The sequence below is a fragment of the Strix uralensis genome, chromosome 5, assembly GCF_047716275.1.
Source record: "Strix uralensis isolate ZFMK-TIS-50842 chromosome 5, bStrUra1, whole genome shotgun sequence".
Taxonomy (NCBI): Eukaryota; Metazoa; Chordata; class Aves; order Strigiformes; family Strigidae; genus Strix; species Strix uralensis.
In genome coordinates, this window is record NC_133976.1 from 56,022,572 (window position 1) to 56,049,372 (window position 26,801).

Below are 26,801 nucleotides of genomic sequence, written 5' to 3' on the forward strand. Positions count from 1 at the left end.
GTCATGCTAGGAAATATTCTTTGCTAATCTGTGAATGATGGGGGGAAAAAAGATTTTAAAACTCTGATGTTCTAATTTCTGTTTGCTACTGTCTATAACTTCATTTTGTTTTAAAGCAGATGGCAAGAAGCAGAACCAGATACCTGTTACAGGACTGAGCATACCCACCCAGCCCTTGACTCGACCTTTGCAGCCAAACCCTGTGCAGCCAACAGGTGTGCCAACAAGTGGACCTTCCCAGACCACCATACATGTATTACCTACAGGTAACTTCATTTTACATCATCATGTGAATTCAGTGACTGCTTTTTTTCTTATACTAGACTCATGTGTTCTCCATGGTGCTGATCTTTTCAGGTGAATATTCAGAATGTTTGAGTCACTTTTTAATCTTCCATTCTAGTCAGTTTCCCATAACTTTTTTTTTTTAAGCTGATGAAGTGAAAGGGAAAGATAGTCCGGTTGGTTTGGAAAGAATTCAGGATCAAATTAATTCCATGGAGAGGAAGAAGCCCTGCTGAGGATGGTCGTGGAAATTATTAAATATACTGTTGTTTGTAAAAGTGAAGGAGAGGAAGCCTGTAGCAGTTGCATTATTTAAGTAATGGGGAAAAAAACATTAGGAATATCGCTCCTAGGTCTGTGCACCTGCACTTTGCAATTAATCCTTTTGGCAGAGTGAATGGCAAGGCTGATACTGAAGTTTCATCCGTAGTTAAATGTTGTTTTATCTACAGTATGATTTTTTTCCTCCCTTTCTAACATGAAGAAACATGGATCCTCTTTTTCTTTCTTTGTTTTACTCTCCTTCTGTAGATGATTGTTGAAGATTAGTTGGCATTGGAATAGTCTTATGACTGATCTGTTCTACAGACTCTGGTGGTCTGGCTTTTATATTCTCCACAGCTATGCTTATGTTCAGGACCTTTTTTTTTGGTGGGTGGTGGTATTATGTTTATCTTTTCTGTTTGGAATTTGTATATATATTGGCATCATTATTTCAGGTGAAAATTACTTTTTGTTTAGGCTGTTTTCTCTTTTCTTGCATTATCAAAAGCAGATAAAATTCACAGAGACAGTTTTTATTTTGCATGGCTCAAACGAGTCAGTTTTCCAAAGGTGGTGTGTACTCCTTTGGCATATCAGCTTAATGTCATGGAATTCCATTCTAGGTTGTGATCTGTCTATCATTTTCCAGCTCCGACAACAGTGAATGTAACTCAACGGCCAGCGACTCAAACTCCTGCAAAACTTCCTATACCAAGAGCCCCTCCTAACCATCAGGTGGTCTATACCCCTCTTCCTGCACCACCAGCTCAGAATCCTGTAAGAGGAGCTGCCATGCCAAGCCCAGGTTTAAGGCCAGTCAACCCACAGGCTGGAGGTAGGGGCTGCTTTCTTCCGTGCACATTTTAGCATGGAACAGCTTGATACCTGATGGATGTGGGGTTTGATTTTCTCTTTTGGGTTTGTTGTTTGGTTTTTTTACAATACTGGTCCAAATTATAGAGGCTAGGGTTTTTTCCCGGCTTACAGACATGAGAAAATCTCAGGCTGTTAAGAAATCATCCCTTCTGCAGATATGTGAATGAGGAAAAACTGGATTTAAGTCATCTCAGGCCCTAGCTCTGCCAATTAAGCATCTCTGGATGACATGTCCAATACAAGGTAGCAGAACGTAATGTGATGAGCACCACTGTTTTGTAGAAAGATAGAGACCATTTTGTTGCTATGGAGTAAGACTAAAACATGTGAGTATGTAGCAAATCGAGTTCGATTTTCTGTCTAAAAGTTACATTTATATCAGGTATCCTAATGTAATTCCTTAACAATCTCTGATGTCCTGTGCCCAGCAAATTTCCTTATTTTCTCTAGGCCTGGACAGGTTAAATTTCTAACCAAATGTATCAGAAATTGATGTGTGCTTGAGTTTCCTTGAATAGAGATGTCAGCAAGTTCATCTTGGCTTTGCAGATACGTAGCTGGTATCTTCCCATAACAGTAAACTCATTTTCTGAAATGACTAGTAGATGTCAAAAATAAAGACCTTAAACTTAAATGATAGTCTATATTTTGTTACAAAGTGGTGGATCTTAACTGCCTGGTTTTTAGCTCCCCACAATTTCTACTCTCTGGTTATTTTAAACGCCCTTATGTTAAACACAGATTTCCCTCTTCTAGTGCACTGAGCATGAGCCTACTTTTGTGACATCTAGGCAGTGATTTTTTTAGACACCATCTGTATAAGACAGACTGGGAACTCTGCATGCTTGAGCCACGTAAGACTGTACTCTGTTGCTAGCTAAACAGAAGTTGATCAGACAGTTCTTGAACTATCTCTGTGAAATGTCAGGGTGTGAGGAAATTGCTGTTCTTTTCAGATTTGTTCACATTTCTTAAACTTCTTACACTCTTGTGCCACGTGCATTTGAGTTCGGGTTCTTCTGACCAGCAGTATCTTTTGAGGACATGTCTGCATCTTGCATTTCTGTTGGCAAAAGGCCATAAAAGGCAACCTCAGTCCATGATTAGTTTTCTTCATCATTACCCTTAGCTACAAGTTAGATGTGTGTGATCCACCTGTTATTTTGGAAGGAGTTTTGAGTACTTAACCATGCATTCACCTATGTTAATAATTTTTAATAGTATTTTCTTCTTCTGTCCCAAAATATAAAATACATGATTTTGTCAGAATCTACCACTTCTTATAGCAGTTATTATGACTAAATACACATCACTAGTGTTAATATCTGCAGAATACCTTTCAGCACTAGACATGCAAGATAATTAATGTGTTGTTGAAGAAGGTAATAGGTAATACACTATTTTAAGGCCTTTTCTAGGACAACTCAACGAGGTAGGGAATTTATACGTTTTTTGCACAAGGTCATCCAGCAACAGATCTCTGTGTATTGTGCTTCTGACCTGATGGTCAGTGATACAATGAATGCTTATCCTTGAGTTGTCTGCTTACAGATTCTCAGAAATCATGTCAGGTTTCCACCAAAATAATGAAGATTCAGCTTTACCAACCTTCAACAGAAGGTTGGGCCAGATCATCTCCAGAGGTCCGTTCAAACCTGGGCTTTTCTGTGATTCTGTTAGGGGCCGTTCGTTCTGTTAGGGGCCGTTCTGTTACGCTGGCTTGGAAAGTATGTCTGTGTATTATGCAGTACTGTTGTCTGACAAGCCACATAAGACATAAGAAAATGACAGTTCCTCCAAAGTATTGTGCATTCACTGTATCTCAGGACAAGGAAGCCAGATGGTTAACCTGAGTAGATGGAAGACCAATTTAGTTAGAATACAGGTTATTTTGAGGCTTCATATTTGCATACTGGGTAGGCAGGTTTCATGTATTGTTAACAATAAAGCAATCTTGTTTCTTGATCCCTTTTAGCTGCCATGAGTTTTCATCCTGTAGTCCATTCTACATTTTTCACTGACTTTGTTAAACAGCTTTCAGAAAAGCTGCTACTGATGTGTATTGGTTTATATTATCATTGAAAGAGTCTTTAGTGTTAGTAGCAGGTGCTTCAGGAGTAAGATCTTTGCACTTTTGTCTTCTAAAGATTAACTTTGAGAACGCATCTGAAGTGTTTTGCAAATTGTAGTTTTGTGCTTCTACCTCAACTAAGTAGTATGCCTAATTAGAAATAATGCTAAATATGTACTTTATATCAAGGCATTTCTGTCCATCTTCAGATTATTGTAATTTCCTGAAATAGAATCACAGTCATGCTAAAAACAGCGTATCTGATTGGATTCTTATAGATGAGAAATATCCAATTCAGGTCACTGTCTATCTTACAGGAGTTTGCACAGCTTCGTTAGCATCTTAGATGTGACAAGAGAAGAAGATGTGAAGCAGCTACCGAGAGTTCAACACTTCATAATAAAAGCGTTAAGATTTAGCACTCTGAGGTCCTTGCCTCCAACTCATAGATTACATAGACTTCTGACACTCATCACCTATGATTATAGCTTGATGACTGTTTCTACAGAGAAGAAATTTACCATACAATAGCTGTGGTTTCCTTACATATGTCACTCTGTGAGCTTCTCTTCTGGAGTATTAGAATCCTTCAGTCTCTTACAAGTGTGGAACTAGGGGATGGTGGGGATTGTCCCAAATCTTGCATTTCTAGACAGAAATAGAGGGACACCCTAGGCAACCTATAGCAATGAGCAAAAGCTTTGAGCTCACAGAATATACATGTTTCAATAGTAAACAGACAAAATGTTACTTGAGTGAGATGTAGTATAAAATGAATGAAAACTTGTTAGTATGCAAGAGTTTGGGATGTTATTTACAAAGCTATAAAATTACCTAGTTTATTCCGTCCAGTCAGATCAGTTTGCTGTGGGAATGAATGTCAGTAACGTCCTGTTGTAACAACAAGTTACCTGTGAGTAACATCCATTGTGGTGTCCATTCTGTGAGGGAGGACAAGCTTCTTGGACAGTGACTTACCTTTTTTGGTTTTGGTGCCAACCACTGCACAGCCTTCTGGTATTTGAATACTGAGTGGATATCATTCTGCTGCAGCAGCATTTATCTTCTCCTTTCTGAATCCCAAAGTCATGTAATTTTTCTTCTCATACTTATCCCTGTATCACCCACACTTCCCATCCCCACCCATTTCTTTCATGCCTCAAATTATTAAAACATCATTCTGTCCCCTCTGCATACATAAGCACTTGCTCTCTTTCACTTTTACAGCTTCAGGGGATGGGAGGTGGTTTTGTTGTGCAGTACTTCATCAGCCTGCTGGCAGTTTGAGAAGAGTGTGTCAGTTTGAAGTTTGGTGTCATCCAGCTGAACCAAGGAGTTGGTCTTCCAGTGTTCTGTTTAGCTGATTTTAAGTATTGCGTACTCACAGTATTCACTGTGCTTCTTACAGGTATGACAGTACGAATGCCTCAAACAACTGCATATGTTGTGAACAACGGACTTACTCTTGGATCTGGAGCACCTCAGCTTACAGTGCATCATCGACCACCACAAGTGCATGCTGTGAGTAGTCCTTTTGAAATTACTTAATGCAATTTACAGGCTGGTCTCTGCATTAATGTCTTTCAGATTGCTTCTTAGTGTTGAACTGCAGAATAGTGAAATGCCTTGTAGACACTTTGCAGCCAGTTCACGTGTGTAGCACCACCCTGTCAGCTACAGCAACTTCTGCCAAGAATGGTAAAAGTTATGCAATCTGTTAGCTTACCCCAGAGTTCTTCAGATCGCCAGTAGCACATATTGAAAAATGGTGCATGAATTGTCTGCAGGTGACTTGTGGAGCCAAGGGTACAGAAGAACTGCCGCTAAAATGTTTAGTCATGGTTTGGCTACGAATTGAATGACCCATTTCTCAGTACAGCTGTTTGCAAAACTGAGGTAGGAGAACAAGGTACAGACAAGATCCTCAAGGTTGACAACTCCCAAATTTCAGAGGGTTGTCTTACCACTGTTGGGGGTGATTACTTCTGCATCACCTCAAACCCCTCTTCGTAAGTATTTGAGAGTTTACTCTGGCTCATTTCACATGGTTTTGTTGTTGAGACTGAACCAGATACATTGCCTGCATACTCGCTGTTGTGCAGCCTCATCGCTTGTGATGTCCTGGAATGGTAAATATACTACCAACAAGGTGGCTCACCATTCTTTTCACTCTTATGTTGCTTAGGAGCCGCCACGTCCTGTACATCCTGCCGCGCTCCCAGAGGCACCACAGCCACCACGTCTGCCCCCTGAAGCTGCCAACACTTCTCTGCCTCAAAAGCCACAGCTGAAGCTGGCACGGGTACAGAGCCAGAATGGTATTGTGCTGTCATGGAGTGTCATGGAGGTGGACCGGAGCTGTGCCACTGTGGACAGTTACCATCTCTATGCCTACCACGAGGACCCGAGTGCCACTATGCCCTCCCAGTGGAAGAAAATTGGGGAGGTGAAGGCCCTCCCACTGCCCATGGCATGCACTCTTACGCAGTTTGTGTCTGGCAGCAAATACTACTTCGCGGTCCGGGCTAAGGACATCTATGGACGTTTTGGACCCTTCTGTGACCCCCAGTCCACAGATGTGATCTCTTCCCAGAGCAGTTAAACTAGAGATCTTTGGAGCCTTTAACCTGTCCTACTACCAAGAATTACCCCAGTTTTGGGGGGTTGATCCCATGCATGAAATTCACTTTTAAATCCACTCTCAGCAGGATTATTTTAGACAGCTGTGTGATACACTACGTGCATTCAGAACCAAAAGAAAAATAAAGTCTCACCTGCAGCAAGAGAGCCTGTTTTTTCTGGATAGCTCAAGTCATGGGCCGTTTGAAAATTTCATTTTCCCTTCCATGACAGCTGTTCCACCTAGATACCTACCTACCCTTTATCCAAGGGCACCCTGGGTGTCTGGGATTTTGCTTCAGAGTGGGAACAAAATAATAAATTACAGTTTCTGTGACGCAAAACATACACACCTGTAACATCTGTCAAGGCACCAACATGAGGGCAAGAACAGATTTGCCTCTTGCCCCCCACCACTCTGTGGGCAGACTGATATGAAGGGTGATTCAAGGCCTCACTCTTGTACTGGAATATTGAGTGGTCTGGTCTTATTTTACAAACTGTAATGAGCTCTCTGAGGGGAGGGACTTGAGTCTGGCCAGGGAAACGAATATGTGTGTAAACTTGGAGGTGGTGGGGGAGAAAAAAATAAAGCACCCCACTACCTCCTATCTCTCCTAAAAACGCTCCTCTACTTTCACCATCCTCCCCCACTCACACCCGGAGCATTCCCAGGTCAGATCTGAAACTGGATTGTAGAGACTGCATTCACACCTCTAGCTCAGATAATTTCTGTGCCCCTCCCCTCATACATCCAGCCCTATTTTTTAGATTTATTTTGTGCCTTAAAGAATAATTTCAGAAATAAAATGTAGCCAGATACCTTGTGGTGTTCTTTTATATGTTTGGAGTTATTTTTCCCTTTACCCTTCCAGCCTTTCATTACTGCTTCTCATTTTCCTGGCCTGCAGTAATTATTATTTCTGTGAAGACCAGGAAGTGCAACATCTGCTTGATGCTGGATTTGATTTTATCTGAAGTATTATTCAACCCTTTCCTCATTGTAATTCTTGAGTAGTTGTTTTTGTCCTGTCAAGAATATTAAAGAGTATACAGGCAGTATTTTCCACCAGAGCCTTTCCCTGTTCTGTTGGGAAAGCTGTATGCTGCAATTCAGCCAAAGAAACCTCTGCAGTGTGGCACCATGAAAGCTTCTAGCTGTTTGCGCTCGGTTTGGATGTTCAGTTAGTACAAAAAGATAAGAAGTTGGCTTCCCAGTCCTCTGTCTCATCACCTGCCTGCCTCTGCAGAAAGCGAACACACCCAAAGCAGTTTAGAAACTATTTTAGACACTGGCCTAAAACTTGGGAGCAATTGTAAAGGTTAATAGATGCTTTCATGATGCCTCCGAGCTGAGAAAAGAAATTGCTGCATCTGCCCCACTGTTGTTGACGTGTTAAACTTGCTTTTTGCAGAACCAAATTGTAACACACCTGGACAAGAAAGTATATGTAAGGCTTTTATTTTGGCACTTTTCAGTCTCATTCCTGCCCAGCAGAACCAAACAGTGGATTTAGAAGGGAAAGAGGGGGTTTTTAATGTGTCTTTGAGGTGGTACCAAAGGGCCATTGGCCATATCAGTACAATGAGATTTTATAGCTTGAAAGTTAAACGTTAGAATAAAACCTAGAACTTATGCTGCTTATTTAATTGTAATTCCAGCCCAAACTATACATGACCTTTTCTATAGTTTGTGCTTATGTTTAGGTCACAATTGTTCTTAGCTTTGTCTTGCTTGGGATAGGCGGGGGGTGAGAGTCCTGTGTTAGAATTTTTTTCTTTCCTCCAATGGAGGTATTATTTAGGGATGGTCTGGTATTGTGTTTGCAGGTTGTGTGGGCTGTATCTTTAGAGAAAGAAGACTCATCTTTATTTACTAAAGAAAGATGTAGTTCTCAACTGAACTGATTGTAAAAACTGGCTTCTGGCTTAATAGATCATTTCTGCTATGTATGGCAGAGTGCAGTTGATTTTTGCAGCTGTGGGGTGAAATCTGACTTCTCTTTTGTTTCATCACAGCAGAGCTGTTAAATGTCCAATTTCATGTTCTTAAGCAAGCAGCTGTGGCAAAGTATGTGATAACACGACTTCCGAATGCCTAGCTCTGTTTGGAGACCTTAAAGGTAGCTGGTCCTTAAATCACTGACATACAGATTCTGCAAAATCATTGTTATGGTGGAGCAGATCTCTGCAGTGGGTAACAAAAAGGAGTATTGCTTAATTCCTTAACTCATGGCACTTCTCCCTGTGTTGTGGGGTGGCTGATAATATTTTATTATCCTTTACCTTCCAGAAACAATAAAACTACTGAGAAACGAAATTTCTGCTAGCAACAAACATTCAGAAATAATTGATTTAATTTAGGAGACTTTATTTGAAAGTATTACCAAAATATTTTGGAACATTCAGTGCAGGTCTCTTAACACCGTGCTTCTAGACTGGGCTCTTCATAAAAATGTTAGTTGCTGGAGGTTTCCAGTAATTCACTTCTAAATATGCTAAAAATCTCTATATGGCTTTTAAGTGGAAGGGTTGGGTTTAGTTTCTTTGCACTTTATGCAAGTTTTTCCATCTTCTTTTCAGTAGCCTGGCATAAAGTTGTTTTGCTGTTGCCACTGGGTACATGACATTTCAGCAGTACCACCTTGGATCCAGTTCCCTGTGTTTCAGCAAACACAGCACTGATTCTACAGCTGTTTTCCATCCTCATTAACTTCCTGGTTTGTTTTAGGTTTGGTTTGTTTTCTCTGTGATACAAGGGCATCTGGATGTTGGGGTTGAAAGTAATTTGAGTTAGTTCAGTTTCTGGTTGGAGAGGAGCCCAGCTGTGGGACTGCTGACAGCAAACTGCTGTTCCTTTCCACTGCCTTCCTCCTAGCTACAGCTTCATGGCCTCCTTTATTTCAGTATATGTCTAAAAAAGCTTTATTGGATTCAAACAACCCTAGGAAGGGGGCAGACTGTAGGTATAGCCTCTGTACTGCAACTCCAGGGGCAGTTTCAGAAAACATGAGGGTGCAGAGGCAGGTTCCCCTCTGCCCGTAGTTATTTCCATGCTCTGACCAGCTTCCCTAGGAGTAGTGGTTTGGTCTTGGACTTTGCTCCTTTGAATTATTTGTGCTACTGTTGGCCATGTTAGGTCACTGAGCACAAGCACTGAGACACTCACCCATCACAAGGGTTTTAGCACAAGGCTGGAAAGGCCCATGGTGTCTTCCCTGTAAAAATAAGGGGTCTTACCCTGCTTCCTTTGAAAAATGGCAAAACCCCTCGTGCCTTCAGTGGGAGCACGATTGGGCCTGATAGTAGGATCTGAGCATCGTTGTGTACTGTAACAAAAACAGTCACTTCAGCCCTTGCTTTATGCTGTTTGTCTTAACTGTTCAATAAATTAGAATCTGTATTATATGTAGGGACAGGTCAAATCTGTTCCTGCTCCCCAAACAGCCATTCCCCAGTATTAGAGTATTGCATACACTGTACAAAATCAAGCTGTGATTCTGCCTTCTCACGAACTCTTGAGTATTTTCATTTAGTCAAAAATATCTATCCAGATTTTTTAAACAGAAGCTTGATATATTAAATATATATTTTTTTAATTTGTTGGTTTGGGTAGGGGTGTTGTATGTATGAATTGCATGAAAACACTGGAGGGAGAGGAATTCAAATGACAGTGAGCCAGCCCTGCCACCAAAATCTGTATTCCCTTTCACACACCTTCTGAGGGGAGAAAGAAAAATATGATAGCTATGAGAGAGCCAATTAACAAATTTTCCTTTTCATGATTTCTGAGTACCTGTTAAAATGCATCTTTATTTCTCATTGTCATTATGCAGGCTAAGCATTCTTTTTTTCTCTCATTATATATATATATATACATACACATATATATATTTGAAGCGCTGTCTTAATTTAATGAGGTATAGCTGTAAATAAAGATAACTGGGTAGTAGCTGTTTGGGGAGTCCTGTTCAGCTTTAGTAATTTATTGGCTATTGGGAGTCAAATGTGCAAAATCCTTTGTTAGGAAACTCAGATCTGATTTCTTCTTCTGTTTTGCAGCTGGACTTGTAAATACAAAAAAAACCCATAGGACTGATTTAATGTCCAATTTAATCTGGGCAGTTGCAAGCTCTCCCCATTTTTATATGTACTGTAGATTAGTGTGTCTGTTAACTGTAGTGGGGTTTTGTCTGACAAGCCTGAAATTTATACTTTGAAATAAACTACTGGGTTTTTAACATTCTGAGTCATCTGTGCTTAGTTCCAGACATCTCAGGAGACAACTCTTTCAAAAAGAGCCCAGCTCTTCCTCTACAGAAGTGTTGCCACCTTGCTCAAGTAATGTTGAGCAGTAACAGTTTGGCTCTAGATCATTCCCAGAAAGTCAACTGCATGATGCTGCCCTCTCAGCCTTCTCACAGAAGCAAAAAACTGAAGCAATGCTGTAACTTCTGGAAAGTCACGAAGCAAAGAGGAGTTGTGTATCCTGGACACCCAGAATCAAGTAACTTGTACCCCAGAGGGGGACAGGAATAGAAAGTAGATTGCTGGTGCTACTCTTCTCTCCCTTTGAGGACCTGGATTTGACCTCTGAAAATGGTCATTCTTTTAGCATGAGGCTTTGGACAAAGTACAGGAGATGCTGTTGGGTTTTCACAGCACCATTAAGCATTTGAGCCTTGAGCCTGCAGCGGCAGCCGCAGCGTGCCCAACTGGCCGTGCTTCTCATGAAATCAGGAGTAATAAACAGGGCGGTTTAGTGCAGGGATTAAAAAAGTCTCTGGCCCCCACCCTGTTGCTTTTCAAGGATAGAAGCCAGGTATAACACCATGAAATATGTTGTGCAACTTAGTTGAGAACCAATGAACTGCCTTACTAGAAGGCAGTATGGTAAAAGCTGCCTCTTGGACCCAACTCCTTTGGCATGCTGCCAAACTGTAGAGAAGTCCAAGTACTTAAAACTTGGAGTTACTGACATGCCTACATGGAGTTAGTGCTGAGCCCCTACTTCAAGGGCGTGCAGTTAATTAATTTGTGATGGTAACAGTTTCCTGGCACTTGCTAAAACTTCCTTCGAGTCACTGACCAAAAGATGGTGGACTGACTCTGTGAAGTGATGCCTGAACACAACCATGCTTGAAAGTCCTGAGTTTCTCAAACTGCCTATTTAGAATTAAGAGTATACATACTGCACCTAGTTTAGACCCTTAGTTTTATCATAAAATACAGTGTAACCACTCTGCTCAAGCACTGTTGTAATTGCAGTTTGTGCTGGTATGAAGCAAAGTAAGTGAACATCCCTGCTTTGCTGCAGGGTAGCTTTGCCATACACACAATGCTATGTATGTCTGGAAGGATGTGCTACAACCTCGGAGCAAAGTGCACTGAAGCATCTACTGTATAACAGAAGGAAACTACAAAAAAAAAAAATATGAAGGGGCAGAGAAGTAATATGACCTGGCAGCACAGCACCAGACCCTGACAAAGAAAGGAAGTTGGTGTCTCCCTGGGGAGAAGCATGCACTCATGCCTGGCCAGGCACTGGTTGGACCTTGCAGGGGTGGCTCCTGCTCCAAGGGCAGAGTGGGCTGCTGACAGATCTCACCCCTGCAGGGTATGACCAGTAGCCCCTATGGGCTGAACTGGGAGGAGTGAGCAGGGGGTGAGTCTGTTACTGGATTTCAGAAAAAGGGGATGGTAAAGAAAGCAAAAGCTTGCATTCAGTGTGGTAATTCTGGTGGTCCTGGTGGGAGGATTCATTTCCTCTGTAGGCATTTCCTAGCGACTGAGCAGCAGGTTTCTTTTTATTATTGCAAGAGGCATGTATCACAACCACCTCCCACTTCCATTCCCCCCCACCAAATAAGTCCCTCTCCAGCCAAGCCTGAAAACCTGAAGAGTAAAAGGCAGAAGCCACAGAACTTGGAAAAACCTAGAAGCAGGGTGTGAAAAAGGGGGCAGGTTCTACCACAAATCCCCTGTGTAGAGCACACCTTCCCCTTTTTTCCCAGTCAGACCCACAGAGGGAAATAAGACACTGAAAGAGACCTTTTAACTTTATGCAGCTGCCAGAGAAATAAACTGTCAGTTCTCTGGGCCCTGCCTCCAGGTCTCCCAGTTGTAGCCTTCTCCTCTGGTCCCTGACCTTGCTGTGCTGGGAGAGGACCTGGACCCAGCTGCTGGGGTTGTGGTTGGCAGATCAACCCAGGCTGGTCTGCTGACAAAGGAAGGACATAGGGCAGCACAGTGAGAGGAATGCAGTGACCTCTGAAGGTCGTGCTGTTGGGGGGCGGGGTGGGGGGGGGCGGGCAGAAAAAGGCTCATAAGGTCCCACTGATGTAAACATTTACTCATAGAAAAGGGGTCTTCAAAGTAGAGCTCAGATTTCCCACAGCTCTAGGTTTGAGCACAAAGCAGCTCCTTCCTCAGGGTAGGAGGCTCAAGGTGGGAGAAAGGCAGCTCCCCCCTTCCCACCCTTATTTACGAAGGGGCAGGTCACATCTGCTGGTGCCTGCCTCCACTCCCTGCAGGGGGAAGCAGCCAGGTGAGCCCGGGGTCAAGAACACTGTCCAACACAGTAATTGCCAGCAATTGCCTGGTCCCTGGGGATCAGCTTTTAAACAATACTTTTCCATTAGTATTTTTATGTGAGATTGGGTGGAAAGGCAGTAAATACAACCTGCAATGTTGCCTGTGAGTGACAGTCAAGTTGCAAACAGCCATCCTCCAGCCACTCACTTTGTGCTTCCAGTCTCAACAAGCAGCTGAATCTTGGTTCTCTGCTTGCTGTCAGCTCAGATCCCTGCACTGTCCGTCATGGCCCAGCTCGATTTCTTCTTCGAAGTGTGCTCTTTAATGCCTTTACAGCCTGTTCAATTCAATTCAATCTGTGGCAGTGGCTCTGCAGCTGCCAAGCCTCCAGTACAGGAATTTAAAATATGTCCCTCAAGGCAGTGATCAGCAGCAAAGACCTGAGGGTTACACAAAAAGTGTTTGGTTCCTATTTGGTGCTTAGCCAAAAAGCATCAGGATTGCTGCCCTGTAAGGCTGGAGCTGCACTCAGAGGCCCGGTGAGGGCTCACAAAGCCAACAAACCAGGCAGAGGCTAAGCCACCCCAGGCAGCAGGAACAACAGACAGGCCTTCGCAGGCTCCAAGTGACCACCATGTGACCAGTAGAGCTTCCCGGCAGGCAGAGCTGCCAGGGCATGCTGCAGAGTAGGGCTGGCTGCTTGAGCAGCGCAGGGAGGGCTGGCTGGGGTTGAAGAACATTACAGGGAGACGGTCTTGAGGCAAGAACGAGCCATGTGGGGACAAGGGCTCACGCAGGGGCTGAGGGCCCTGCTGTCCCCACTGTGGGGGAGCAAGACACCTTCAGTGATGGGGAACCTCGGGGTAGGAGGAAAGTGGGAGGGGTGCTGTGTTTAAAGCTGTGACTAGGGCTGCCTCCCCCCCACCGCCTCTGGTTGAAAGCACCTGCTGCCATCTCCTTTGGCTCACAAGAGGCATCAAGCAAACATCACCCTCATCCCCCTCTAATGCAGGCACAGCTGCAGCTGGCACATGCACCAATGCATACACCTGCAGTGTGGCTGTGGGCCTCTGGGTACCACAGCTGAGTAATTTTGCTCAGCGAATTTTAATGAAGAGCTGTATTGCAGAGCACCAGCTCTGTGGCAAGTAGTTAGGCAGTCATTTTACAGTGCTCTCCTGCCCCTGTATCCCACCCCCTCCTCCCACCCCAACACATGGCACAGATGCTCTCTCCTGCCTCTCACACTCTCCTTCTGCTCCAGCATACTAGTCACTTCGAGCCCTGCATGGATTTTTCATCCTCTGCAAAAGCTTTGCAGCAACTTCTGTTCTCCCTCTTCCCTTGGCAGAAATCAGCCCTACTGACACAGCCAAACATTTAGGGAGGAACCTCACCCATGCTGCAGTAACTCACTCCCTTCCCCCATCACACAAGCTGAACTGCAGGGGCTTGATCAAAACCTCACACTGCTCATTCCTCACCTTCCTAATACAGGGGAGTACAGTGCACTGTTTAACTTGGACCATCAAGGCCAGGAGGAAAGAGCTGGTTGGTTGGTTTTTGGTGGGTTTTTTTCCCAAACTTAATTACATATAGAGCATCTAGCACAAAACAGCTCCGTGACTCAGTTCCTCAGTGTGAACACAGGTAACAAAATAATACATACAGCCCTGGCCCTCGCTGCCATCTCGCTGTCACAGGCAAAGAGGTCACTGAACAACTGCGTGGGCTGATCAGGACGAGATCCATCCCACCGACACACACAGCTCTTTCCCTGCTGCTACGCTGCACCCTGGGGCAGGAGGGTGGGGGGTGTTTCCAAAAGCAGCAGGCTGCTTTCAGAAGTCAGCAGACACTGTGATCCCTTTGCTACCTTTTGCAGCCTGACTGTTGCACGGTGCTTTGAGACAAGGGAAACCTTGCATCCACCACTGAAAGCCATGCCCTGTAGACAACTGGCATGCTGGAGTGCCATGGAGAACAGGGCCCTTGACTCTCTCCACTAGTGACATTCCTGGATGAGAAGCAATTTGCAGCACATCTCGAAGGCACTGCTCAGGCAAAAGGCAGACATCAAGCCAGCGCCCAGATAAGGCCACTGTGGCCCAAAGCAGGCACCTGGCTGGGCCCAGCCCTGGAGGCAGGTCCCTGGGTGCTACCAGAGCCGGATCACTCTCTGATGGCAGTGCAGTTCACTCCCGCTCGGGGAACAGCGGTGATGACATCTCAGTGCCATGGGGGCTTCCCATAGGGCCACCCAAAACAGGCATTGGGCTCCACCGAGGCAGCCAAGGTCTGTAGAGTGCCTAGCAGGCAGGACAGGAGAAAGCAGGTACAGCACAAGGATGTGGACATCCAGGTCGATTTATTACATACAATAATGAAAATTTCCATTTAAAAAATCCCATTTGGGAATATTGATGCTGGTTTTACAGGATTGGCCTCATGGTGATGAAATGAAAGTTGTATGATTCTGGCAGGCCCTGGTGTCGCGTATGGTTAAACCGTCTCCAGGTAAAGACAGGGAGACCACCCTGTACTGGGGGGCCATTGATTGCAGTGGCTGTGAACGCTGAAGCCAGGCGGAAATCTGACACCTGTAATAAAGGACAGGAGTTCAGGGCAAAAAGGTGGCGCGATGTTTGACATGCACCCATCCCACGGAGCAGGAACAGTTCTGGGAGATTTGATAACAACAAAGAAAGTGCACAAGAGGAAATGCATGCTGGCCAGGCAGCATTCCTCCCCTGCACCGAGGCATCTTCAGCCACTAAACAGTCAGCACTGAAGGGCCATAGCAAAGCACAAGCCCACGCTGCCCTTGCACAAACCTGGGGGGAGAGAGGCAGCACATCTGCCCTCGAGACGATACTCCCTGGGTCTGCGCCTCTCCAAAAGAGCTGGAGCTGCAGCAGGCAGCCTAGAGGGTCTGACCTAAGCTCTGCTGTGTGTTAAGCACTTGGGCTGTCCCCTGGGGCACTCTCAGGGTAATTCAGGAAAGTACAAAGGCAGCACAGAGTTAATATTGCTGCCCAGACTCTGCCCTGTTCCTTCGTTATCTCCCAAGAGGTCCCCAGCCTGTTCCATCTTCCCAACCTCTGAGACACTACAATTGTCCTTACTATTTATAACTGCCAGGTTTTGCCTCTGCCCTGGGCTATTTCACTCAACGCCCCTCAGCCCCTGTCTTTCCCCAGCCCAGCCCATTCCCCTTGCCTAAGTGTGCTGGCAAAGGCACCACAACCGACATGCACTGACCTACTCCCTTACCACACAGCAATTTTCTGGATTCGCCTCATAATAACCAGCTCTGGGAGCTCCTGCTGGCCACTATGGCAGGCAGCTGGCCTGGGCTTGTGCAGGCTGACTGGACACACAGCACTGGCAATGCCAAAACAGCCTCCACAAGGCCCATCCTCGCAGCCAAACTCACAATCCAGAAACGCAGCAGGTTGGTCCCCATGGGATAAAGCACCGTATGACCTCCCAGCACACTTGTTTAAGGGCCGAACTCAGGACTTACTCAGGTAATGTCCCTCACAGTGAAAATACCATACAAGCTGCCTAGAAAAACTACTGCTTTCTCCAGGACAGTGGGTCTAAGGATTTCCCTGCATCCCCTCAGAAAGCAAAGTGATCTTTACCAAACTTTGCTCAAAGCAGTTTCACAGAGAGATGGAGCCCTGGAGCAGGGTGACTCACTGGAGAGACAAGCTTTTGTAAAGGTAAAGCTAAAATGAGGCTGAAAACACATTCCTGTGGGTTCTGGAGAGGCACCCACACAATCCCCATGAACAGGAAGCTGAGGCTGTGCAACTGTCACAGTCCTGAGGTGGAGACTCATTTCAGCCTTCTCTTAGGCTCCTCCTGCTGCAAGGCTTTAGGGTTTAAACCCCTGCACCACAAATTCCCATGGACATAATTCTTTCCTACACCTCCCCCTGTATCCTCCGCCAGGACTGGTGTCAGGGACAGGAGATCAGACTCTGCACAGAATGCCATCTCAGGATCTGCCCAAGCACCAGGATGGTGTGAAAAGAGGGAACAGACAGGCCTGGCCACGCCTGCCCTAGTGCAGGGAAACATCCTACAGGTCTGATAGCACAAACAAGCTGCAGCAAATATTCAGCAGATGCTGGAATTGAGGTAGTTTACCTTGGAGTCATAGCAGCCTGCAGGCACTGGAAAAGAAGGATTCAGGTCTTCCCGGCAGCAAATGGTGTTGCAAGGATTGTGTTCAGCGTAAGGATCACGCTGGTAGTCTGGGGACAAATGTGGTGGGGAGGGAAGGAAGGAAGAAACAAAACCAAGTTAGTGCCCTCACAAAATGCTGATGCAAAGTGCCCAAGCCACTAAAAGCTGGGAAAGTGTGCTGGCAGAAACACAGATCTATAACATGGCTCTCATGCTTGTCCCCAGGTAGCAGCTAGAAGTCAGTGCTCAAGACAGGACATTAAGTAGACAAGTTGCTAATCCAAGTCCATACAGCTATTTCTGCATCCCAGGGGCACCACTGCCAACCTCTAACCACAGATATCTGCAGCTCCACATGACATGATGAACCTTGCAGGAACTTTGTTAGGAGAGAAAAGCAGAAGAGAAAGGGAAGGAGGGGGAAGGGAAGGGAGAAGTACAACAGTTAGAACCTTTTTTTTCCTGTTCCAGACTAAATTAAGTGGCAAGAAACAAAGCCTTTGAACACCCATTGTAGCAGCTGCAAGTTAGGAGGGGAAGGTGGACAAGCCTCAACATCTATGAGCATGCTGCTACTCACAGCCCAAATAGTAGCGATACCCCACCCTGGGAGAGGCCTCCCAAACCCAGCAATCAGCATGCTCCCTATAATTGGGAATAAAAATATAGCATCTAAAGCTATTTGTATGTAGATATGGGCTTAGCCAGAAGTTAATTAAGCTGGTTTTAATGCAGTTAAGGAGAACCCTGTCAAGGAAAAGCAGAGCAGAGCATTACCTACCAAAGACCATTTGCCTGAACAGGGAAAAAACACCTGAAGTTTTACACTAAATTCTCTGCCTGATCTGACCTAACTGTTGCTTAGGATTTAAGGCTTTCAAGATTGTCAGGCTGTAGATGCATTGGGTAAAGGCAGTCCACAGAGTCTCTTGGAGTGTCAGCAGCTCTCTGGAAAGGTCAAACAGCAAGCCCGGGGCCCTTGTTCTAGAAGGAACCCAATCTTGCTTCTGTTAAGAGTAATTTTAGCCTGGTTTCCTACCTTGACAGCAAGCTTGTGTTAGCTTTTTGCTTTGTGTGTACTCTGTACCCAGTGTAATATAACTGATCCGTATGTGAGGCTGCAGCTTCCCACTATAATCCAAGAAATAAAATGAACACTTCTTTATTAAGATTAGCTCCACAGTATGTGAACATGTGTCTTACTGTTGTATCTCATGATGTACTTCATGCTTTCCAAGTTGGTCACCTTGCCCTGGTCTCGACGGAAGATTTTTGCTCTTGGAGCAAGTTCATAAGAGAAATCCATGCCATACTTCTCAACGTATGCTGCATACCCACTGAGATTGTAAATCTTTTCATGGAAAGGGATATTGTATGAAGGCCAGTAACCTGCCAGAGACAAAACCCCATCTGTTAAATCACTTAGAAAAGCTGAATGCTCTTGTTTGTATCAAAAAAGAAAAATAATCCATTTTCCATGCTGCATTGCCTTAACAGCATGTCGAGGAACAACACATCAAACTGGTTTGAACACAAGAAAATAAGGCAATAGTCACTGGCGTGACCAGGGTTGACTCCCAGTGTAACACCACTGGAGACTGTACCCAGGCAACCCGCCCCCAGACTTCCACCCTGAGGACTCATCCTGCAGAACAGATGAGATCACACTTGCAGGAGTCTTGAGGTGAACACGCAGGGCAGCCACAGCCCTCCTGCTGAGCTTTCCCTGCTCAGCCTCAGAGGGGTGTAAGATCATTTACCACCACTAAACTTCCCAGCAAGAAGCTTGAAGTCAGTCCCTTTTTCCTTCATCTTCCCATCTCACCAAGGCAGAGTAATGCACTGTGCTGAGATGTCAGGATGGACGGACGTGCACACACGGACCACAGAGCCAGCAGGGGTGAACAGGAGGCAGGCCAGCAAAGAACGCGTGCACATGCTTTGTGCAGTGGTGACTGGAAAGCTGTGGTTGCACACAGTGATAAGGAAAGATGGGGAGAGAGTTGCACATTTGCCAGTATCTGCCTTTGAGGGTAAGGAAGCGATTGATCAGCAGAGCAGAGCCCTGCCCTAACTTTTCCAAGAGCAAATGTGAATCCTGCAGTTTTGTTACCTCTAAAGAGCAGGCTTACCAGCCAGAACTCCAGAGAGAGTTTTAGGTAGGTGACATACAAGTGCCTGAAACAAGACTAGTCTAGAAAGCAGAAAAGCTTATGAAGAGCCAGGAGACCATCCAGGTAAGGATCTGGGTACAGCAAGTCTTGGAAGAAATAAAAATAGATACCTATACCTTAATGTTTAACTTTTTTTTTTTTTTTTTTTGCAAGGCAGGCACCAAGGAGTGTTTAGGCAGAGAGTATATAACATGAGCGAGTCCCAAGAGCAGCACACTTTCAGGTTCTCTCCAAAGCACTAGCATTCCTGTTGTCAGTGGGGAATGTTGCTTCTCAAATCACACACACCAGGATTTGACTTAGAGATTTACTATCTAGACACTGGTAAATGCAGCACTTCATGTATTAACATCAGGCCAGCACAACATGAGGAGTCTGACTGTAAAATTCTCAGAAAGTGGGACTCACTGGGAGTGATACACACAGATATAAACTTCCTGAAGAACAGCTATGCAGACAGCAGGAGCACTGGAACGCTGCCTGAGCGGAGGCCTAACCAGCTCGGGTTCTGCCCAGCAGGCAGCAGAGGCAGGAATACCGTGTCTGCTGGCATTTGCTTACGTGACCTAGAGCCTACCTGAAGGAAACAGGTTGTGTACATGTGTTGTAATACAGGCATCTTCCAGAAAGCACGCTTGCCAGCCTCTAATGACGCAGGTCAGAGGATACGGCTACATCAGCTTCCAAACCAGCAGGGTTTAGTTGCGATTCAGAAAGGTGCTATTGCCTCACATGAATGCAGGGAGCGCACCTGAGAAAACTTTGTGTTTAAATTGCTAAAACAGAGGAAACTATTGAAGTTCTCCTCCAGCAAGAGCTCTTCTGTGTCTCAGGCTCTGCGAAACCGCAAATCCCATGCAGACAGTGCAGCACCCAACCCAAGGCAGGCTTTACCCAAGGGCTGCTATAAGTCAGTGAAACCTGCCCGTTAGGCCTGGTGAGATGAACAGTGAAAAAAACAAGTCAGAGATGGTGTAAGGTTGAAAGGGGAGGCGAGGGAGATGACATGAAGGCAGCAAAAATTCTCTGAAAACAAATGCCTTCCTCTTCTGCCCATCAGAGCAAGAGATCTCAGCGACAGAGAGATAGAGCAATGAGATTAGGTGTACAGTGTATGGTGGAAGGGACTGAGATCCTCAGTTCTGATCTGATGTGATGTTTTTGATGCTAAAATGGATGCAACTGTTTACTCACCATCAGGAAATGTGAACTGCAGCCCGCTCCTGTGCCCTATCCCTATACTGGAGGCAGGACTGCTCTCCTCCACCTCCTCTAAAGGATTCCAAAGTTTTTCCTTGTCAACATACAGAAAGCACCTTGACATCTTTGCCTGGAAAGGGCAACATAAGAGATTCCTGGTTTTCAGAACTCACCTGCACTGGCCTAAGAGACAAGCTGGCAGAAGTGAAAAAAAAAAAAAAAAAAAATCTTTCAATTTTCAAACCCATATAACAAAATACTTCCTTTTCCTCAGATATTGGGCTTACTACAGCAATGCCTGCCTTTGTTCACCTGAGAACTCAACCCACATTCTCTGTTGTTTCTAGGTTTATGCTTGAAACAGACTTAAAAGCCAATGCTGGTACAAACTCACTCTCACGATGCCAGAATGTCAGAAGTGCATGATCTTGGGATACCAGCTACAATGCAGTTATGGAGTATGCCAGGGTCAGCTACTCTACAAACACTTTGAGCCAACACTGCTCTTGAGAAAGGCAAACTTCCTTCCTGTGGGCTGCTCTGAACACCAGGGAACAGAGCAGGGTCCCCAGTGGCAGTTGTCCAGTGAGTGCCCTGCATGGCATGGAGGAGTCCAAATCTACTGCTTACAGGACCAGTGCTGGCTTACAGCAGCTGAGGTCTCTAAGGCAGCACTCCTGCAGTGCTTAGCCCACCTGTGTGCTGAGGGCTGCCCTTCTAATGTTTAAGCTACCAGAGACTGACTGCTTCATTATCCAATACACACAAGGTGCATTTAGATACCTGGGAAAAGCCATACTGAAAACATAAAATAATATATAACGTCTAATTCATGCAGTCGCCTTCCAGAGTGGAGCAGCCACAGGATCTCCTAGGAGGGAGTAAGTGGCCACTTTCTGCCCAAGCCCAGGGGTTGGGCTCAGTTTTACAGGGAATCCCACACAGCAGCTCTCAAGTCACTGCTGAAAAGGAACTCAGGGAACCCTCTAAGCCTGGCCTCTGCTCTGGTGTGGCTGCACTGCTTCAAGTGCCAGAGCTAGAGAAGGTTTCCATTAGCTTTTTTGTCTGCACCACAATCCACAACACAGCACAGAAGAGCCCAAGGCATTCCACCATCTGAAGCACACACAAACACTGGCAGATAAGGTGCACTAGCCTACTTCCCTAAAGGAGCCAGAGAAGCATAAGGGAGAGATATATTGGCATTGTGGCAATGCCTAAAATAAGCCAGAACTTTCCAAGGAGAGAGACACGAGGAAAAATTCCAAAGGGAAGCAACCCCAGCTGCTAACATAAATGCATTTCTAGTCATTTCGATGATGATGAACAATTCATTAATTCCCCTCCTGAGCATGTGATTGGAGGAGGAAGCACAAAGCACAAGACATACACTTAAATTTGTGGAATGAGCTCAGGCTTTTGGATGCTGACAAAAGTGTCTAAAGAACACTTATGAATGAAATTTGACAGTGGGTGTTTTGCTTCACCTATATTTTTGTTTGCTTGTTTTCCATCAATTTGTTGCTAGTCTTGCTGGGGGGTTAAGGAATCTTTTAAACAGTAAATATTTATCAGGTAACAGAGCTCCAGAAAAGCGGAGGAGCTGAGTTTAACAGAGAACTTCTGTTGTATATTTAAAAGCTCATCTTCTTGTAAGGTGACCCACTCAAACATTTCAAATAGCCCACAGCATCAGCTATTTAGCACTGCTTCAGATAGACCTCACCTTTTTCCTCACAAGTCTCTAAGACAGGGCAAAATAATACCAGAAAAAAAGGCAAGAAGAAAGAAAGAAAGAAGGAAAGTCTATTTTTCCCTCCTCTGCTTCTAAGAAACACAGATCCTCACCACATTTCTGCCACAGCATATAGGAGAAATGAATACATTATAGACATAGCAACACAGGGATAGTCACACAAAGCTTCCTAACTTGATACTCAGTGGTGTTCAGTATACCCTTCCCAGGTACAAAGCACAATTCTCCATTCAGCTGGCACAAAGAGATGGCTTTCCTAAGTCAGTAACTACTATAGGAGCTATTACCTTTCCGGAGAATATTTGTTTGATCAGAATACTCCACAAGGGTTGGGATCTGCTCAACAATGTACAATGCACCATCATCAAGGCTCTTCTGCAGCTTGACCTTCTTCAGGTCCAGCACCATGTACTGATTGTTGTAGGTCCCTAGGTATGAGAGGAAAGAGAGAGTTACATGTCCTGCCTGGGGCAGGAAAAAGGTACGAGGGGGAGAGGGAACACATCCCTTTTTCTAAGATTCATATGAAAATGTACTTACCAGAGTTGCACTTTGAGAAGGTTTCTGCCCAAGTTTTGCCACCATCTGCCATCATGTTAGCAATGCGGACCCTCTGCCAAGCTAACAGGGATTCAGGCACCACTTGCTTCATGAGGCTTTGGTTGAACACACTATTGGTAGTCTGCAACATTACCAAGCCGCTGCCTAGTATGTAAAAGTCATCCAGGGACACCAAAAAGCCTTAAACAGCAATAATACAAAATTCATTATCTTTGTGAACCTTTGATATAGAACAGAGAGAAAAGCCAAGAGGATACAAATGAGTCAACGTGTGCGTGTTTGAAATCAAACTGTACAAATATTGAAGATGAGGTGGCAACTTCTGCAAGTGCTTTAAGCCCACCTGTCAGCTTTGTCATGCTTTCAACACACAACCTAATCCTTTGTCTAGAGCATTTGCTTCATGTTTGCATCCCAAGCTTGGAAGTTCCTCCTTCATATGGCAAGCTGCATCTTACTCTTATGCTGACAATTACATACTATAAATGCCTAGTGAGTGTTTGTTTCTAACAAAGAAATGCCAAAAGTACAAACTCCACAAAGATTTTCATCAACCAGTTTCAGTTTTAGATTTTTATTCTGTAAGAACAACAGGTATTCCTTTAAATTAATCCCTTCTGGACTAAATCAAGCCAAGCAGACAAATCTTCCTTCAAGCTTGATCTTTCCCCGTCTAACTATTCTTAAAAGCATCTCCAAGAAATGGGTACCTCTTAAATCATAAACCACATCCTGTATATGAGAGAAAGTTTTGCCTACTCCTCTTTCTGACATGTTGTCATTGGGTTTTTTTATGCCTATCAGCCCTGCAAACTCAACACAGCAGTGGATTTTCTGGGCAGGATTCCCTTCCAGGCTACATGCCAAACAGAAGTACTAGGTCCAATTGCAGATCCCACGCCAGGAGGTGGTATACAGAGCTGCAAAGGTCAGCTATAATGCCATGGATAGCATGGTGACTACTTACAAAGCAGAAATAACTTGACTTTGAGATTCCCTAGCAGATACAAGGCTGCCAGGTTGGGAAAGACAGGTTGTTAACTGAGCTCCTGATGGGGGAAGTCACCCAGAACCTGCTCTCTTGCTAACGAGTTTATAATGGTATCACTCTTCAAAGAGCACAAAATGCTAAAATGCTGTGCAACAGCATAATAGTCGAGTTCCACTATGAAATCTTCTACAGCAAGCTTTATTAATGTGCTCTGCAAACAAAGGTTAGCAACCTACAGCAGCCAGAAAGACAACTCAGGTCTGCCTCCTATTCCTGGGCTTCCTCCAAAAGACAGACCTTCAAGCAAAAGTAATGTTTAAGGGCTCTGTTTCAGCAAGATTTCTTTAAAGTCTCAAGTTCTCGAATCAGAACAGATCCAGGAAAATATACTTTGTGGTCACCTGTTCTCTAAAAATATGTCAGTATAGAACAGGCAGAACATCCTGGCAGCTTGTGGTTCCTAGTATTTTATTCTTGGAGACAGAAAAAGAGTGTCAATAATAAATTATGTGCATCAACAGCAGAGTTCTCTCTCAAATAAGGACAAGAAGATAAACACTCTAAACCTGGCTCTGCCAGTCTTTTATACAAAGAGATGGGATACTCCAGTGATAAACTGTTGACATGTTGAGTGCTTGCCCAAACAGAGACAAGAAATTAAATTGTTAAACAATTGTGATTCAAACTGAATGTCAGTTCCCAAGTACCCTACTTCAAAATAAACCAAATAGGTTTTTACTTCGTTTTCAATCAACAGCTGAGTTAAAACAGAAAAACTGAACTCAAAGCAAGTGTCAACACAAGGAACATGCTGAATTAACTGAAGCTTGAACTCTGTAATTCACATAAACTGCAAAGCTCAGCCAAACTGAAAACAAGGGGATTTGCTTCTGGGCCTCAGTATTTACCAAATTTTATCCTGGAATATTTTATAATACAGAGTGCCCTCCATGATGCACTATTACTAGCCTAATTATTCCAAAACAATATATACCATTTTAACTTAAGGCATAGGCACCCCTGAAAAAAAAGGAAGTTAGAACATATACAACAGGTTTACCCAGGGCAAAGACATCCACAAAAATAAAACCTGGGTAAAGACTAGAGATATCAGCAGTTATTTTATGTCCTCTTGTGTCATTCTTTGCTTTTTAAGCATGTATGAGACTCTGTTGTGATTGAAAATGCCTTTTATGTCAACTGTTATCTCACTGTACAGTTCACCTACTGTTCCTGTAAACCCATCTCCCGTTTTTATCAGCAACTCTCAATCAATTTATTTTTCTTTCCCTCCCTCCAGTGAACCTGACTTTCTACACAGAAAGAAGCAAAAGCACTTCCGATTGCATCTTCCAGGTCTGAGCCGTTTAGATTCGGTTTCCAATCATCACTGGAAAACTGAAGTTTCCAGAGCCCGGAGTTTCATTCATCATGACAGTATTAATCTGCCAAGCAAAGCAAAATATTTTTTGAAATCTGAGCCAGTGTTCTCCAGAGAGTCAGCACAACAGAGTATGTGGGGGGGTAATACGTTCGTTCCTGGCAGCTATTGTTCTCAAAGAGGTAGGCTGCTGCTTTCTCAACCAGATGACATCAGCTTTTCCGGTGTTTTAAAAGGTCATGCTCACTTAAGTACAGAAGGGGTCAGTATTACTGGCTGGAAGTCAGAGCCATGAGGTCTAGCCATCCCCTCACAGGGATAAGAGTAGCTCCGAGCTGAGATGCTCAATGCTCTGAGCTATAAACACACTTGACAATGGGAAAGGAGATGTCTTCTCTGGATTAGTTTTCTTAATCCCATCAGCAGCTGCTTCTCATGCCAAGACTGAACTCCTGCCAGCTGCCTGCCTTCCACTTGCAGACCTCTCCTACGCACCAAGAAATAGCACATCCCACACTACAGCTCTGGCCTTTCATCTCCAAAGTGCATCAGACACTTTCTTCTGCTTCCCTCCAGGTTTTAGACAGATGTTGGAGAGAGCAGGGAAGCAAAAAATGGTCTGGGAATACCTCATGAGCAAGCTGGCCCCCTAAATACAAGGGCTACTGCCCTTCCCATGTTCTGTCCCTCCTAGCTTGTGCACCAGCTGCAGGGAAGCATAATGCTGCACTTTCTGATTCTGCGCTAACACCAAATTACTTCAAAGCAAGGGACACATGTTACTTCTCTCTCCTGCCTTAGCAGCACACATACAGCCATCCATCAAGACAACTGATGCCATCTTGTTCCCATGTCATAGCGTGTCTCAACCAAGCAAAATCCTGACAGCAAACCAGAGCCGTGAAGGTGGCAGTAAAGTGCTTTTCAACTGTTTTACTTAAACAGCTAAAATCAGAGTAACATACAAGACTGTGGCTCAGTCCAGAGAAAGTAGATCACTACCCCAACCAGAGTGCTTGGGTCCAAATGGTAGATTTCCTTTCTAAAATGGAGTTCAAAACTAACTGTTCAAGAAGAGGTCCATCCAAATGGATGGAAATCTTGGGAGCTGCTGTCCAAGGAAAACTGCAAATTTCATCAGTTAGTTGGGCTCATTTCTTTGAATGCCTCAACGGGGCAGTGTAGAGCAGTGACTGCATGGAGGCAGGGGGCTTTCTCTCTGATCTTTTACTAGATGTGTCCTGCAAAACACAGCACCTACCTAGTCTCTGTCATCACCCCCCAATGCGCATTGCTTCACTCAACATTTGTGAGCAAATGTAACGTGTCTGTACAATTTAAGTTCTCTCTGCTGTGCATAGATTCACCAACCACATTAAGTACTCGGTCCAGAGCTTTAACAAGACACTGAAGTCAGGAGTGCCCAAGCATCCAGCTCAGTGACATTCCTCCTTTCCAGATGTTTACAGAGCTGTCCTACATGCAGCTCTGCACAGATGCTTTCAACAAAGCTAAGACTGTGTGCAGAGTTCAAGTGAGGACTAGGACTAGCACGGAAACAAGCAGCAAGTAGCTAAATCATTCTGCAAAATCAGAGATTACTACTAGCATTCATTTCCACTTGACTGTGCCTCTCCAGCACTACTATTGCTCTGAAAGGGACAAAGCAGCAAAGAGAGGACATGCTGTAACAGTGGACATTTGAGTGTGCTGGCAGCAATGTGGGGAACTGCTGGGGATGTAGGATAGACTGCAATTCTTGCCTGTTCTCCTACCTGCTCAGTCACAGCAGAAGCAAGGAAGTGCAAGGCCCTCTAGCTGTATCATAATGCACACGCTGACATGCATCATGGTTAGTGAGTAGTCTTAGATCCTCTAAACTGAGTCACAAC

At 44.6% G+C, this 26,801-nt stretch overlaps 2 protein-coding genes across 4 annotated transcripts in view; one reads left to right on the forward strand and one right to left on the reverse strand.

Annotated features, from left to right (window-relative positions):
• Positions 1-10,357, forward strand: part of ATF7IP (activating transcription factor 7 interacting protein) — a 112,111-nt gene extending 101,754 nt beyond the window's left edge. Inside the window, exons 12-15 of one of the 3 annotated variants that reach the window (XM_074870971.1) lie at positions 117-266; positions 1,199-1,384; positions 4,905-5,017; positions 5,682-10,357. In XM_074870971.1, coding sequence (XP_074727072.1) covers positions 117-266; positions 1,199-1,384; positions 4,905-5,017; positions 5,682-6,098 — 866 coding nt within the window. In that variant the 3' untranslated portion in view covers positions 6,099-10,357. The remainder of the gene's footprint in view (positions 1-116; positions 267-1,198; positions 1,385-4,904; positions 5,018-5,681) is intronic. The other 2 variants (XM_074870973.1, XM_074870976.1) reach the window with 2 other exon arrangements.
• Positions 10,358-15,000: 4,643 nt separating this feature from the next.
• Positions 15,001-26,801, reverse strand: part of PLBD1 (phospholipase B domain containing 1) — a 39,213-nt gene continuing 27,412 nt past the window's right edge. Inside the window, exons 7-11 of the mRNA XM_074870977.1 lie at positions 22,517-22,717; positions 22,264-22,404; positions 18,050-18,235; positions 16,808-16,914; positions 15,001-15,249 (exon numbers count right to left, since the gene is read on the reverse strand). Coding sequence (XP_074727078.1) covers positions 15,082-15,249; positions 16,808-16,914; positions 18,050-18,235; positions 22,264-22,404; positions 22,517-22,717 — 803 coding nt within the window. The 3' untranslated portion in view covers positions 15,001-15,081. The remainder of the gene's footprint in view (positions 15,250-16,807; positions 16,915-18,049; positions 18,236-22,263; positions 22,405-22,516; positions 22,718-26,801) is intronic.